Source organism: Amphiura filiformis, chromosome 3 (assembly GCF_039555335.1).
Source record: "Amphiura filiformis chromosome 3, Afil_fr2py, whole genome shotgun sequence".
NCBI lineage: Eukaryota > Metazoa > Echinodermata > Ophiuroidea > Amphilepidida > Amphiuridae > Amphiura > Amphiura filiformis.
The window spans coordinates 52,078,614-52,095,750 of record NC_092630.1 but is presented as its reverse complement, the minus strand read 5'-3'; the positions used below and the strand labels follow the sequence as shown (position 1 = coordinate 52,095,750).

The window sequence follows — 17,137 nt, the reverse complement described above, 5'->3', positions numbered from 1 at the left end:
AATGAGGCTATCAACTCATATTATGGAACTTACGTGTTCGTCGTTAATTTTGTTTTGTTTTAAAGTATGCCTTTTAATATTATACGGTTTTCATCAAGTTTTTGACCCACGGGTCCAATCAATTACGTTGCACATTCTGTCACGTTTAAACGTTTGTCTTGATGAAAATTTGTCATGTCAAACGTTTCCTCAGCTGTGTCCTAATTAAAGGGATTTGCCTTTAAAGTTTAAGGAACTTAATGTTGTTGTATCTTATTCATATTGACCTCAATTTAATTATTTACCCTTAAGTGTTGTTTGTATCCGTGAATTAATTTAGCCAAGAATAACGGTCAGCAGCTTTTCTTATTATTTTCTTCACTTTGTTTGCTTCCCTGTTTGTTTGTTTGCGTGCATGTGCTATGACGCATTTTTATACTGACATTCCAAAGGGTAGAAAAATACAAAATATTAATTATTTGCCCTCGGGAGGAAGTTTCAGGGTACTTGGGGTGGAAGGCCTGTGTCAGAATATTTTGTATTTGGAAAGGTGTTTTTTTTTTTTTCAGAGATACTGCAACTTTAAAATGGCATTTGGCGCAACATATATAGGGCCCTAGGGCCTACATGTATAATAACCAGGAATTGCAATAAACACACGTCACAACTTATCGGACAGTTTTTTTCTTCTAATTTTATTTCATAAAAATAAATAATATACTGAGGAAAATTATTCATAATGATACATATAAGCTACAAAGAGTGTTTGTCAAATTCTACATAAAATGACGATATAGCTAATAGCCCAAAACTATTAAAACTGCGCTTTGTGGCGGCGGTGGAATTAATTCGTTTGCACGCCAATAGTTCCGAATTGTGCAGAATATATTTCAAGTGAGTTAAAAGCCTACTGCGAGAGACGTGTTTACAAATTCAAGTACAACGATGTAGAAGTTTGATAATCAGATAATATACTGATTATAAATGACATTTCATCATATTGTGTTACTCTGTAACTTGAGTTACGGTATTTACTTAATTAACATGCTTAAGAAAACAAGTTTGCCATATGATACAAGTACAACACAGGCGCGGTACACCATATGATATACTTATTTGGTAAATGCAAATGTAAATGCAAATAATCTGAACTTTTCAGATTAATTAACAAAATTTAACTAACCTTGTTGTCTCCTGTTTCTGACTGTATAATTTAATGATTCGTTTTTATCAGGATTATATACATGTGTCTAACATGCATATGGAACATGAATCACGATATCATTTAAATAAGATGTCGTAAGACATTCAGACAAATCATTTCTATTACTAACTAATTAACCGGACAGGAAAAATCAGTTTCCACTGCAACAGCAGAAATGACTGAACCAATTGTATCAATTATTACATTTAATTACCACGAACCATTTTCCGGATGATTTTTAAAAGTTGTCCTTAATAACACCTCGCAGTCTCCTCGGAAATAATTGACAGAGGAAATAAATAGAGAAACTGTCTGTATAAAGGCTTTGTCATAGTGTCTTTTGGTTAACAGATTACATTAATTGCATAACTTGTTAATTCAATTATATGAACTCGTTTTCAAATGGTGATTTTACACATTTTAAATACGATGATGGATTCTAAAGGGGCTACTTGGGAAATTAAAAAGCGTCGTGCCGGTCGACCAGTATAGATAAATCTGTGCAGCAATCAAAAAAACTGTTTTTAATACGTTATGCGGGTTTTGTTTATGGTCAAAACGTTTTAATAACATTTAAATATCAGGTCATAAAAAATAGTATGAAAAAACACTGGAACAAAAATATTTGGGCAAACACAATCGGATTGCTTCATTTGTACGGTGTTTTTGTAGGACATGAGAGCACAGCAGACACACCAAATTGCATTAGCCTTTCAATTTGGGTAAAACCCGGCAAATTCAAAAGACTTGACCCATTTCGTGCAGCGCCATCCTATTGTGTCCGCCATCTCGAAAAAGGCTAATTCTGAATGCGAGGGATGTCCTGATATCAAATAATTTTGTTTGTTTTTTTAAATTCGCGATATGATGCAAATTTTATGGCAAATTATTAAAAATTGACATTTTTGATATTTAACAGTCCTTGAAGAAAACTGTATAAATCTAATGATATGTACTTAAAGTGTATGTAGCTGGGAGGAAAAGCCGTCCATCATTTTAAAATTGTGACCTTTCGTATTGAAGATATTTTTCCCAAAAAGACCTAAAATTGAAGGTCTGTTTTCAGCTGAAACTGAAGGCAGAAACTGTCAACGTTGCAATTTGGAACGGTCATCACGCCATCACAATTGTGAATTGGGCATATATCGAAGCAATTGAATACTTTTATAATGATAAGCATTGATTAAGCATTTAAGTTCTTTTCAAAAGACCAAGAAACACAGTATTCTTTTCAAGACTGCTCCTTGTTATCGTATCAAGAAGGCATAATAATACATTTATTAAGTACTTGCAAAAACACATACGATTACACAACTATATAGTTGAACTAAACTCATTTTAAATGCCTTCATCTACACAAAACACTATACGCTCAAATACACTATTGTAAATTATGCTGATAAATAATAATCAACACTTTACATCATTGGTAAACAAATAAATTATTCAATATTCTTAGAAAATGTATATATTACATTATTTACATATTTTATACATTTCAACATTATCACAAAGGAAGTGTACGTACCCTTGCCGTGGTTGGATACTCTGTAATGTTTTGAATAGTATACAAAATGTCATGCTATAAAGGCACTAACTTATTGTGATCACGGCATATTGACGAATAGTGATATTTATATTATGCCAACAGAGGGCGATGTTGCCAAATTATTTTAACAGTGAAAGCCGTTTGCGTTTGTTGTTACTCTGGCTTGGTGAATCACGTAAAGCACTTCACGGTTTATACTGTTATTCGGCAAAAATAGCAAAAGATATATATTAATGCACGTTTATTCTCCGAATCCACAAATCTCCGTAGCGACCGGTGCATCATGACAAGTCGCACTTCGCAAGCGACGTGACTGTGAAACAAGCAGTGCGTCAACTTTGGTGACACATCGATATCGGAATATACAGGATAACACCTGAGCCTAGAATAACATGTTTGTACTCAATCAGTCAATATGCAAGTGAAAGATTTCATTGTTTTGAAAATATAAAACTCTGCTTAATAAGCTTTAATAACTATTATCCAGTTTTTATTTTAAAAAACGGACCCTGTTTGATCCTTCAGGCGGAAACCGTTTAAAACAAGCTAAAATCACGAAATGCACCAGGGGCGTATTCAAACGCCATGATACCAAGGATGCAATGATCCGACTCCCGGCGTGCGCAATTTGTTCCTTACACTAGCAGAGGGGTCTAACCAAACAATGTTTTAAAGTATGTTGAACATTTTTAGCTCATTCTGACATGATTTAAACCTGAAGTTATTTTTGTTAAATAAATCTTAATACTTTCTTAACCTATAACCCGGGGTGTTCAAGCACCCGTCACCAGTGGATACACCCCTGTCCAATTTTTAAGTGCTAAATTAATAGATGTTAAATTTCAGTATGACCCAAACTCCTTTGGTGTCATATTGCATTGTACTCTAGTTGCATAACGAAAACATTGTCTAACTAAAAACTTTATAATGCGTTAATATAATGTGTATACAATCATCCAGACGCTCTTGCCAAAACCCAGAGCTCTTGCCAAAACCTGAAACTTCAGCAATTACCCTGGCGTCAAGACATTAAAGATGCCCGTAGCCAAACATGGTATAAATCTATACCGAAAAGCTCCGGTGAGTGAAATTTAAGAAAATAAGCTGTTGGATAGGTTACTTTCAGCATAGCCGCCAAGGTGTATTGAGACACTGATTGACTAATAGCGCTAAAATATAGGATATACTTTGAAGACACAGATCAGAGAAAGGTTGAACAACTTTCGCGAATACAGCATCCTGAAGGCATAAAAAGGAATATCTTTACTCTAATTCTTCAAAAAAAACATTACATTGTCTTATTCGGAACCGGTCTATAAGTTTAATCAGCTCGTAATCGGCGGGCCTTATAACATCGCGGATTTTATTTTATTTCGAGAATTGACTTATGACATCTCGCCAGAAGCATCCCAAATTATTAATTTAAGTCCTACACTGTATCTAGTTTCTTTAATACACCCAATATAGTCCAAATAGGTATGAGTCTACTTTTTAGCATGAGTCTACTTTTTGGCGTAGTGGTAAAAGCCTAACAATTCCCGCCGATTACCCGCTGATCAAAGTATTATACAATTTGTTTCTAAATAAGGTTCTGAACGTAATTGAATACTATGTGCGGAACTTAATTTAATTTGAATACACTTATATGTACGTATTTAAAATATTGCACATGATTTGGCATAAACCAACAGTATTTGAACGAATAAGGAAAAAATAAAGGCACGCATTTGTAAAATTCATTAATGTACTGCGGTCTTACAGGTTTCCTTTTTCCCATACGTAAGCCTATACAGGTTCCACAATCTGGAACATTGGCTTGACTTGCAAATCGGATTCTTTCTCTGATCTAGTTAGTGATTTATCTTTTCATACTTAACATATAGGCTCTTCGGTACATAAATTGTCCCAATGCTTTCCAATATCAGCAAATGTTGCTTAAATTCGGCACTACTTCGGCTAGGCACAAGGCGGCAAAATATGTTCGTAAACGTAATCTTTGAGAATGTGTTCAAAATGAGAGCTGAACGAGAGATGAACATCTTGCCCCTGGATTTTGTTCCAAGCAACATTTGCTGTTATCGGACATCATCAGGACAAGTTATGGTACCGTAAAGCCTGCATGTAAAGTATGAAATGTTTAGTCACAAGATCAAAGAAAGAACCCGATTTGCTGGCCAAGCCAATATTCCAGATTAAGGAACCTGCAAATCTGAGATGATATACAATGGGCTATTGCAGTTGAATTGAAATCTACACACCCCCTACCAATGCCTACGGAAGATATGACCTTAATCTTCCACAGAGGGAGTAAAGAGTTCAAACGGAATCACCCATTCAGGTAACCCCATTTGAAATCCACACTCCGTGTGTGGAAGATTTATAAGGTCATGCCTTCCATAGGGGGGTGTATGGATTTCAACTGGATCATGGAATGGTCCAATGGGTACCTATATAGGCCTACGCATGGAAAAAGGAAACCTAGACGACCCATCCTAACCTACTTCAACATCCTGAAGACACTGAGGTCTGGAGGAGAGGAAGCAGACTTCAGGACGTAGGTGTAATGGCAGAAGATGTGGAAAGCTACATTGCAGTCACACGACTTCTGCAGGAACGTAAGCAAGATTTCAGAGAGAAAATAGGTCCTATTGAGTCGAACTACGGAGCTATGCTATAGTATAAGTATACTTTGCATTATACAAATGTATAATTAAAGGGAAATAATAACATGGTTGCAGTATTTCGATATATCTCAAGAGATAACCATTACTTCGATCATAAATATTAGAAATAAACTTGTGCAGTTTTTGATGGGTGACTAAACTTCCTGCGGATATGTTTTGGAATACTACATCGAGCCAGAGAAGGAAAGGCTGCGGCGCTTATAATGGACGTGTATAGGCACTTTTGACAGGCACGAATCACCAACTTCTTTAATTTGATGTATCTTGTAGTTACTCGGCTAAGGCGTTTGATGTAAGGTAACACAAAGTGTGACTCACAACTTTATAAATTTCGCAATGTAGTTAAAGGTGTTCAACACTGCTACTTATAACACAGCATATTGAAATATTTTGAAACAAAATAAAAGTTACCATGGTTATTGTAATTGATATGGAATATCATGTGTGCTACTGGTTTAGTTTCACCTGAGTATTCGTAGTTCTTTAGTTGCCAATCGCTAAAACGTATGATAGGTGCAATGAGAACACGAAATATCCTTCTTCACCTCAATCATGCCGAAATTGACACATTAACTCAAATACCATTGGATTATGCCTTTTGTATTTCTATCAAAGGGGATAAAAAAGAAATATACTTAAGTACATGTTCCAGTTGATGGTGGTCACTGGTTACAAATGAATATAAGAATTACACAACTTCCCAGTTTCAGCTCTTTTAGCTACCCGGTCTATTACCACTTCGTCCTCAACCTGTTTTGTCTCTTTATGTTCAAGGACGAAGTGGTCTTCAAGAAGACCTCATCATACAACCTCTAGTTCGAGGTCAGCTGGTAGAAGTGCTAGTATATCGAGTCTTGTGTAACGTTTAATCCAAGAAGTATATCTGTGCAATCTAGTGTAGAAACCAAATTTGTCTTTATTGTCGCAACCTTCGCCCCAACTGACGATTCCTAAAACGTACCATCGTCCATCGGAATGTTTCATAACAAAAGGAGCTCCACTATCTCCTTCACATGCATCCCCTTTGTTCGCCTCCTCGTATCCTGCACAAAACATATTGGCAGTAATAGAATAGTTTGTGGACCTCCTACAGGACGTTTGCCCTTTAACTGGTACTGAGATTTCTTTTAGATATCTGGGGTAGGATTCAGAGTCTTGTTTCTGTTTCCCCCAACCAGCAACGGTCCCGATGGCTCCTACTTGTAACATAGCTTTGGAGAGTTTCTTTGGTGGCATACATATTGGTCGAATATAGTTTGTGAATTCAATGGGTCTACTGACTTTAATCAGTGCGACGTCATTGTCAAAAGTGTCATAGTTAAAGTCAGGATGTGTGACGATTTCTTCAACATCGTACACGGCCTGTTCTTGTTCAGGTAAAAATCGATCGTAATCACCCAACTGGATTTTGAGATCTGACGCGTTAGCGTTCTTATCTTTGATACAATGAGTAGCTGTTAAGATCCACCTCTCATTCAAAATACTTCCTGCGCAATACAATGATCCGTGTGGAACGAACCAGAGTTGAGCCATCCATGGAAAATCTCCTTTTCTTGCAACAAAAGCGCTTGTTACCCTCTGCAGTGCCGAATTTCTGCCTTCTTCCACTGTCCTCCCGCAAACTACAAAGCAAAAAGATAACACAGAAATAAAGCGGTGAAAGTTAACTAAATATCCGTTTGGGGAAGAAAAATTTTCGTGCGTATTTTAGCAACTTGAAAAGCGTTTGTTATGGCGCCTGGGGCGTTTTTCACGTGTAAAAGAGTTAACAATGGAAAGTACAAACATAGCCATGGGCAAAGGTTGACCGAGAATTGGTTCCAATCTAGGCATGTTATCTTGACCTTTTCTACAAAAGAATGTAACCACTTGGGCCATTCCTGTCAAAAAGGAGTGGGTTTACACCATCCGTCGCCCATAAGGCTCTTGACGGTGAGGGGTAAAGAGTCAAATGTCTCAGTTAGTTCAAAATTTTCCTGTTATCCTGATCATGATGATAATCACGTTTTATGGCAATGACTTTGGACAAAGCGCTGTCGGCTTGGATAATTTCAATTAATTTGGGTAAAGAAATGAACTAAAATGGTTAAATTCTAATCCAGTGGACATCTTCATAATGTCTGTGATTTTAATCTGTTGCCACCAATAGAGCTTTCTCAGACTTTAATAGATACTATTACTATTTTCTGTAATCACGGTAATACAATTCAACTTCTTAACAATTTATTTAAAACGCGTTTTAGGATACCTTTTGTTAGGTAAAATTACCCCTGTTGGTTTCGTATACTTTTTTTAAAAGTTTTAGTGCTTAAGAAGTGCATGGCAATCTCGATTAACAATTGTTATTAAATTGAGACGTACCGATGTTGTCAGCATTTCAATGAAATGTACAAGTACGAGCTTATGCACTAAGAGGTAACTTCAAAACTATCTTAAGAATTACCTTATTTAAATATTATGCATTGGTTCAAGATTTTGCAGCCATCAAAGAACAGGTTATTCATTCAATATCACTGAAAACTTTTATTCGGTCAAGGCAACTCTTGAATTGGCCATGCCACTTATCCCCTTAATTTTGTACAACCATGACAACTTAAAACTTCCGCTAAATTATGGGACATTATAGTTAGTTGCGTACTAGGAATGCTCTTATATGCCTGTCCTTTCTATTAACCAGAAATTCAAGTTTATTAATTACCCTATATATAACTATTGTATTATTTCCAGGTAGAGAAGGCGATCTGTGACATTTGCTGACAATGTTCCATATCAATTAATTACCGTATATCACCTCGTTCAAAGTATCAATTGTGAATATTCATATCAGATTCAGATCACTTTAGACCTGCGCCATTTATACCTTGACGAAGGTCATCTCTGACAGTATACATGTATACATTTCAAGAAACCGTCATCAAGACGGTATACATGTACCAGAAAGATTGCAAACAGACAGGATAATTGTCCTTGTACTCTTTGATACCATCAAGTTACGTATTAATAGCTATCTGAATGACCGATGACTTTGTGCCTTCCATCCGACGGATATGTGTACTGATTTTATGTTATTTGCGTGTTAAATGGAGGAAGCACGGGTGGGGTCCGACACTCCCAGATTCCTAATATATTGCTGTCGTCCCCAAAGAGACACTGCTGCTCAGCTACTTCATTGGTACTCTGGAGTAAGAGTACCTATGTGGGTACTCGAGAGTATACTAACACAGTCGGAGCTACACTGGTACTCTGGAGTAGCCACAAAGTAGCTGGGCAGCATTGTACATGTACCTCTGGGGTCGGCAGCAACAGAAACCTGGTGGTGTATGGAAAGCAGGATTCTTTACTGCGTACTTTATAAATCTTTCCTTATAACTATAAACTGATCAGGAAATCTGCAATATAATTGATATATTGCATATTTAAATACAGATAGTATGACCAAGCATTTAAGTTCGGTATTAGGTGTACTTGCGTAACAGATGACTGACGCAATGAGGCCAGCCACAGGACACTATCTACTTATAGAAAGATATCTAGGCCATATATAATACTGGATAACGAGGTATACCTTTAATACCAGACCAATTTGACAAGAAGCGTCAGCTTCCTTCTGTCTCTGTACACATGTTCACGCAATCAAATGAATCAAACGCCTTGTGTCTATGAAACTGTCAAAAGTTAATAACCATTTCAACACACCTATTCCAAAAACTTCCAAATGACACTTCTTTTCACGCACAAGAACGTGCAGTTTGACTTATTCACGAAGCTTTACCAAGATAAATGTATTTTACATGTTTTAACGAACATGTCAACATGATCATGCAATTTTATTTTTGACTTGCTCTCTGTCTCAGCTCTATACTAATTAATCTATCAATATTGTTGAACATCATGTGCCCCATGTGTAAACGGCAAACACCTAGCAATGATATCATTATTGCTATTATGACATCCTTAGAGACTGTTTTCACACTTAAACCCTACACTTAAAGAGTATATTAAGATATCTTGATATTTCACATGCTTCCTTTGAGATTTCATAAACATGATAAATCATGTAAAGTTAAACAATTTATGAGGTCTTGTTTCTATCATACAAAATGATCTTTTCATGACGCATAATTCTAAATTGAACATGTTGAACCGAAATCGTTCATGAATAGCTATCGATGTGGACACTCCTAGACAGGGAATGGTTCTATGCATGTTTTAACCTAACTTTAAGAAACTTTTAAAAACGTAGCGCAGATAAGATATAATAATTTCATGTTCAAGTAATAACATTTTATCCGAGACAAATACGATAAGTAACTGACAACCACGCGTTCATCTTTGACAACTCTAGCGAACAATGACTCATCTCTTAATTCGAGGTCCCTGGGACACCCTGGACAAAGTTCCCGGTCAGTATTACAAGCACCATCCTTTCAAAAGCTTTCAAAGGAAAAGGGTGCAACTTTTACACAGTTCTCTTTTGACGTACTTCTTTTTCATTTGGTAATTGGGGTGTTTGTCACGATGTCAACTGTCTACTGATAGAAGGCTGTATCAAATGTATATCTGATCAGAAAGTTGCTGTCTTTTTCATGGTTTTTCACATTAAGTAAAAGAAAGTTATTGATGAAATTTGATCACATTCCCTTTGGGAGAAGAAACTGAAGAAAACTGATGTACAATGGAGCCAAATTCAACATACTAGTACGTGATTTCTAGTTGTAATGGTTCACATGTACTTCTTGTATTCGCTTCAAGTCGGATCGTCTTTGCGGACTTGTCAACATTGCCTTACCTCTGATTTTATTTACGTTAAAACCAAAATAGGTAAACAAGTGTTAGTCCTGATTAAATGTTACAAGTAGTTACAAGGTTTGAAAGATGATGTTCTTGTTCCTGTTGTTGTTTTTCTCTGATCATAGATTATGATTTATAGATTGCCTATCAGGATTGTGTGTGTTTCAGCAAAGTTACAACTTACTAGTAACGCAACCTTGCATTTCCTTGCGTTTCCTGATTTAAACCGACAGGTTGGCCCAGTCGCTGACTCGCTGAACTAACTGGTTAAACCACCATGGTTTACATGTGCGCCTGTTTCGAATGTGATCATATTTAGTTCAAATTTAGTCAATATTTGGGAATAAAGTGTCACTTGAACATACATTTGAAACCTGCCACGTAATGAGCATTTGTCATGAAAAGATTCGTATTTGTGTTGAGTGAAATAGGAGAATGGGAGACTTTGTATCCGCTGTTAAAGGGCATTATTCCTAAGGCCACAATTAAGGGAAAACGCAAGTTGAAAAATACAAATTTGAACCTTATGGTTGGAATCAAAAGGTAATGTACATTCCTTGTTTTCCTTTCACTGATTACTGTTTGATATGAAAATGGTTTTGAACAATTACCCCGGCATACACATAAGATTATGTTGTCAATAACCTTTTACATCCCAAGTTGACTTTAATCCATCCCCCGGAGAAGCTCATTTTGGAGGACTATAATGCTTAGGGAGGATTGAGCTTCCGATACTTCCGTCAGTGATACTAGTATTCTCAGAGCGTCAGAAGTCCAGATGCCACGCCTTTGATAATAGTTTCATGGCTACACATCATTTGAGCCGTTTGTCAAATGCTTTTCAGTAAATTTTAAGTGCATGTGTGCTTTTAAATACCCCAATTGCAAAAGTATGAACAACTAAACATTCTGACCACTTGTAGGTGCATGGTTCCCAGTACTTTTTACAAAAATAAAATACCATATGGCCAACTTGAATTTGGCCAGTCAATATGACCATAGTCTTTACTTGTATTTACACGCGATGAACTTTAATGCGAACATTTGTTAGTATTATCCTGGATCATTAATGCCATGACATAGCACTTAACATGCTTTAGAATAATTACAAGAAATCTCAAATAAACACTTACTATGCCAAGCATCAGCTTTAGAAGTGACAGCTTTAATTGCATAAGGCCCTTTACCGAGTTCTGACCTAGCAGCAATTAAGATCTTGTACTTCTTATAAGCCACAGGTCCGATGACTTGTAACCTTGTTGTGTTCACTTTACCAGATTGGATAACTTCTTCTGCTGCTTCGTCCACAAGAATGTAGGAATAACCTTGAAGAAAAGAGAAATGTGGCAGAAGACGTTAGCAAAAAATCAGCCGGGGTGTAATCTTTAATAGCTGGCATGGCTGGCACCTGGGGCTGGCAAGGCCATCCGGAACAGAACTGACAACCGAACAAGGACTGACAGCATGTGCGTCTTCCAGAGAATACGTGAATAAAACAAATAACTTCAATCATGTCAAAGATGTCAAAATAAAAGCTTAAACATCTTTGATAAGTTGATGTATACAACTTGTAGTAACTATGTAAGGCCAATAGGAACTTGATAAATTTTTGCATTTGTTTGTCTTTAAGAAGAACCTTAGGGATAATCTTGACAGGAATGGAATGACATCAGTTTACATTAAGTATCAAAAATAAGACGGGAGGTTATTAAAATTATTAGCTGACAATATCAACATGTCTACTTAATTGACCACTTAATATCTATGACCTGAATTGTCTTCCGGACCTGTTAGCACCTGGTCAAAGTCTGGTCTTCTATTAATATAGATAGATATTCGAAGCTGACATTGCCCCCATAAATCAAGTATTATTTCAAGAGCCATTTAAGCGAAGGTAAGCTTGTTTGTATTTGCTTGGAATGCTTTTAAACAATCATATTGACTTGAAAGTGTATAATGTGTTTTTTTAAATCATGTTTTGCTCAAATTTGGTCATGTGGCCATGGATCTGTCATCTTCAATCCATGTAATGTCCTGTCTAAGCAAGGCGAGTCTATACATCGCAAATTAAAAAAACAGATAACAGATATTCGAAATTAGGTCATCTGTCGCATTTTTGACCTCATTATATAAAGGTAAGCATATCTCTCAATGAGATTCCAAATTTAGAATGGAAGTTAAAATTGCTATCTTAATGTTCCACTGTTCCTGTAATAACCATATATTTTATTGGGTTGACTTATACATCCATCATATCTGCTTCTATCATGTTGCACATCTTTCATGCTAACTATTATTTATTCTTATCAATTTTGAAGTAAAACATGTCTACAAAATGTAGTCTGACGTGCGAATCACATTTATTCAGTGACGTTGTATCCACAGTGTGTCTATTTTGATGGTTGTAATAATAGGTGGATTCTTTCTTTGCACCAACGTCATTAATATGAGTTGTCTCCCATTTTACATTATGACTGTCCTTCTGACGCTCATTTTATAAAGATGTTGGATTAATTTTATTAATTTTAACTAACCGAACTGAATCTCACTAAAGCTCACTATGAAAAGCACTGTGCATGCATGCATGGATATCATGAGATGCGATGACGCAATCAGGCTAAGTCATATAAACTCAGGGAATCGCTGGCCGGGCCAGCGAAACCGCCGTGGGTACAGGCCTGTGATCTTGTGCGTGGCATGCGAGGGGTCGGAGGTTCGAATCCCGGGGTGCCAGGTGACTTATCTTGTTATCTTCTCTCCTTTTTCGTTTGTTCTTTAACTTCCGATAGCAAAAAAACATGGGTAGGGTTAGGGTTAAAGTATCGTAAAGGTTTTTACCAATTAAAGGTCCATTTTGTTCCTCGCAAGGTGGTGAATCCCACGTTACAACTAACGTGTTCTCGCCGATGTATTTGCTTGCTATGTTACGTGGTCTTCCAAAAGGCACTGAAAGAACAAACAACCAAATAGAAAACAAATATTATTATATACATTTGGTAACATAATAAATCAATTTGATTAAGTATGGAATGTTAACATACCTTAAGTAAAGCTACTTTGATTAAGTATGTTTGATTTGAATTAAAACAAGTGTCATATTGATGTCAGCTATAATAGATATGATTTTAGAGACCTTGGAATGTAAGTAAGTTAGCCTTGTCATAAATAAATATTTCTTTAACATCAAACCATAGATACCTGTAAAAGGTGTTTGAACAACATTAAGTTAAGTTACTTACAAACAATGAATCAATTAGGGCATGCTATTTTATTCTGTAAAACGACACATTAATTCCATTGCCTTGATACTTTCTATAATAAGCGGTGATAAAGTGTGGGAATTATAAAGCAGAACATAAAAATGTATCCAATGTAGGTCCCACATTTAAGGTAAAGTATCACCAAAGGGATTTTACAAACAAAGAAAAGGATATGACACACTTTTCCGTTCGTTGAGGCAAAAAAAAAGTACATTATGGTGATGATATCTATTATAGACGATTTGTCTGTAGGCCTTAACCATATTTATTAACTGCTTTCTTCAGAGATTATCCTACAGCTGCAAAGTAGCTAACTTGCAGAATAACCCTTACAGACTTATGAACCATCGAATGATTCTTGAACGAACATACTTGAATCGTTCTTTAAGTTCATCTCATTTTAGTCACCGATTTGAAAAACTTTTACACCTTTCGTGTGTACGGTACCTGAGGTAGGTGGGCCGTTAGGAAAAGGTGTATTTCCCCCTTATTTCAATCCCCTCCCGGCCCTGACAATTATTCGTACTATTACTTAAGTATTTAGGGAAATAAACGGTTATAGAAAAGATTTGTTAAGCTTCGTTTTCTTAAGCTTCCTGTGTTGGACAGCTGCCATTAAACGACAAAAAGGTTAAAAATCGGTTTGTTGTAATTTCATCAGGTTACATAAAGAAAATGAAATAAGAAACTCTGGCAACTATCCCCACGTATTATTGATTGTTTTTCTTTACTTCAGCAAAGAAAATAGTTACTGAAAGAACCAAACTGGACAATTGCACCTCTTTTTGATACAGAACTTCGAAAGAAAGGATTAAAACAAACTACCAGTATTATGAAATTTTGAAGAAATCAAATTTGCCAACTCAACTTGTCTATCAAGTAGTTGACATAATATTGGATCTATAAATTCGATCTATCGCAGATGATCTATTTACAGGTTTTATTGCACACAATGTCTAATGTATCACACAACATGGCACATTTTTGTGACAGATTTGTGTCAGAGAATCCCTCCCTGGTGCAATAATGTATTTTGTGACACGGTCTGGAAATCCGGGCGGATATATGACAGTACGGTTACTGCCCCAATACTCATGCGATTGGCTATGATAGGTTCACTGAAAATATCATGCACTGAAATCTAGGGTGCAGTTGCATCTCAAACATCAGGATTTCTTCTTCAAATGAATCTGAATGTGATCCCAATAGTGCCGCACGGACAAGAATAAAATGATTTCCTGTCCGACTAGACTCATTTTACCAATCTATCACTGGCAGACAATTCAAATATTTAAATTCAACTTCAACACATCTTAATATGCTTCACATAAATCTTTGAGCAGGACGTGCATGGAGCAGTTATCAACTGAAAGTCCCATCTGCAATGTTGTTCTGCTTAATGAGCAAAGGAAAACGTAAGAAAATACATTTACGTAAGGTGATTCATTAATAGAAAGGAAACCGTGCAAATTACCGTGGTCACGTTTGTTTTGAAGTATGTAATTTCTACGTATCGCTTCGGAAGCCGAGTGGCTAATTTTTCTAATCAAATCTTATTTCCGTTTCACAAAAGAACACGTTTGTAAAATTGACATCTAACTGCGCACACTTTTCTGCTGTGACAGTGAACAGAAATCCAATATGACACTTTTTGCTGAAAGTGGAAGTGTAGTTGTTAAAAAAGGGGCAGAAGGTTTGCGTTTTTGAGTTAGTATGGAAATTAGACAATTAATTGCTTGCTATGTAACTGAAAATGATTTAATTTAAGAAGGAAATGCCGCAACACAAACATACTGTGGAAGATATATAAAAGTGTTCCTTTGCCCAACAGTGCATGACTGTGAAGTTTCTATAGAACGACTTTCTTTGCAAATGATGGCATGCTGATGTCCTACTGATACACCAAGGATTTATTTATTTTTCCGTTTTGTATTTAGTTTGTTAGTTTGACTCACACGGTAGACTATTAAGTTCCTATTAAAACATTGTATCTTTAAGTTATGACGGTTACCGTGCACTTTCCTAAGTCGATATTTTCTTTCTGATTATTATTCTAAAAGGAGCCAATATAACGGTAACACGGGCGGCAACTTTTCGAAATACTAAACAGATATTTAGATGTTGCAGGGATCATGGGATATTTCACAACTTGAATCATGGAGAAGTAAGAATGGGGATGTGAGGAGGAAGAAGAGAAGAAGAACATAATTAACAGTAAACAACAAGACGTACAAAAAAGTGATGAAGCAATTATAGAACAAGGTCCATATATTCAATTACCTTCTTTTTCTGTCGAAGCTGTTATCGTTGCACTTTCACTGTTCCCAAAATCACTCTTCGCTGTAACTGTGATTGTGTATGTGCTAAATGGTATTAAACCAGTAATTTGAAACCGCGTGTCTTTTGTAGTTCCCGCCATTTGGGCGTTTTGCTTGCTTTTAAACGTCTCGCATTTCCCAATACTTGTATGTGTATATTCTATCTCATATTCTGTTGGTGGACATTCATCATCGGATGGGGTGTCCCAGATTATATCTAAAACGCTGCTGAATCCAGGCACAGAGACGGCTTGTAATTTCCGAACGGGTGGTGGTCCTGAATTGATAAAACAATCAAGGTAAATTGTGCTATTAGTTTAATTTAGCAAACATAGAATAACATAATATAACTTTTAAATAAAAATCTCAAAAAAAAAGTAATTACCCCGTATAAACAATGGCCATTATTCAAAAACGGGATATTGTATTACAAATCTGTAAAATGCGTTGGAAGCGGAATTTATTTTTGCACATTTTGAGACCTCATTTGTAGCAATTGACTAAATATTGACGTCACAGCGTACATTTAAATCAAAACCCAAGATTTGAAAGTTGCAGTAAATGCTATTGATTTGTATTCAGTGTAATGGAAGGAAATCTGTGTAATGGTATCTGAGTGTTTTTGTATTGTTGTAAGTGCAACTTTCAAATCTGGACCTTACTACATTGACCGGTGTTTTATTGTTTTCTGGAAATGAAGTGTCAAAATGCGCAGAAATAAATTCTGCTTCCAACGCATTTTACAGATTTGTAATACAAATTATACAATAGCTCGTTTTTGAAAAAAATATTTAAAGGTGGGGGGGGGGGGGTAATTACTTATTTTGAGATACATGAGTGTCCCGCAACTTTATTTTCTATTGGTTTGATATTGGTAACACATGACAGGCTAAATTAATGCCAAACGAAATACTGCACTTGTACAACAACAAAATAAATATTTGCCGTCCAAGAATTCCATCTTCCCCCTAAAGCAAGTAGCCTTAAGAGTCCTAATTATCAACTAATTCAATAAAAGCAAAAGAAAAGGCTAAATGGAGCCATCATTGACATGATTGCAAAAACCAACACTATCTAATCGTTGGCGACGCCGCTGAAGGACATAGCACCACACGAAGCAGTTTGTCCAATTGACTTTTTTACATAGAAAAATGTTCTCATTCATATTATTTACATTTAGGACACTATTCATGATCAATGCATGAAAAGAAAAGGTGATAGTTATTCTTCAGAACGTGTTTTAGGTGACATTTTGACACCTCTCTGCTCACTTCAATTATTTGCAGACGTAAAGCGCCGGTATGCTATAGTTTATACGTTGCACATTAGTAATGTATTATAGGGTGACATAT

The 17,137-nt window shown here is 36.1% G+C and overlaps 1 protein-coding gene across 1 annotated transcript in view; it reads right to left on the bottom strand.

Moving 5' to 3' along the window:
* Window positions 1-907: 907 nt before the first annotated feature.
* Window positions 908-17,137, bottom strand: part of LOC140148699 (uncharacterized) — a 47,565-nt gene continuing 31,335 nt past the window's right edge. Inside the window, exons 4-7 of the mRNA XM_072170740.1 lie at window positions 15,748-16,062; window positions 13,046-13,153; window positions 11,341-11,532; window positions 908-7,038 (exon numbers count right to left, since the gene is read on the bottom strand). Of these exons, the coding sequence (XP_072026841.1) occupies window positions 6,218-7,038; window positions 11,341-11,532; window positions 13,046-13,153; window positions 15,748-16,062 (1,436 nt within the window). The 3' untranslated portion in view covers window positions 908-6,217. The remainder of the gene's footprint in view (window positions 7,039-11,340; window positions 11,533-13,045; window positions 13,154-15,747; window positions 16,063-17,137) is intronic.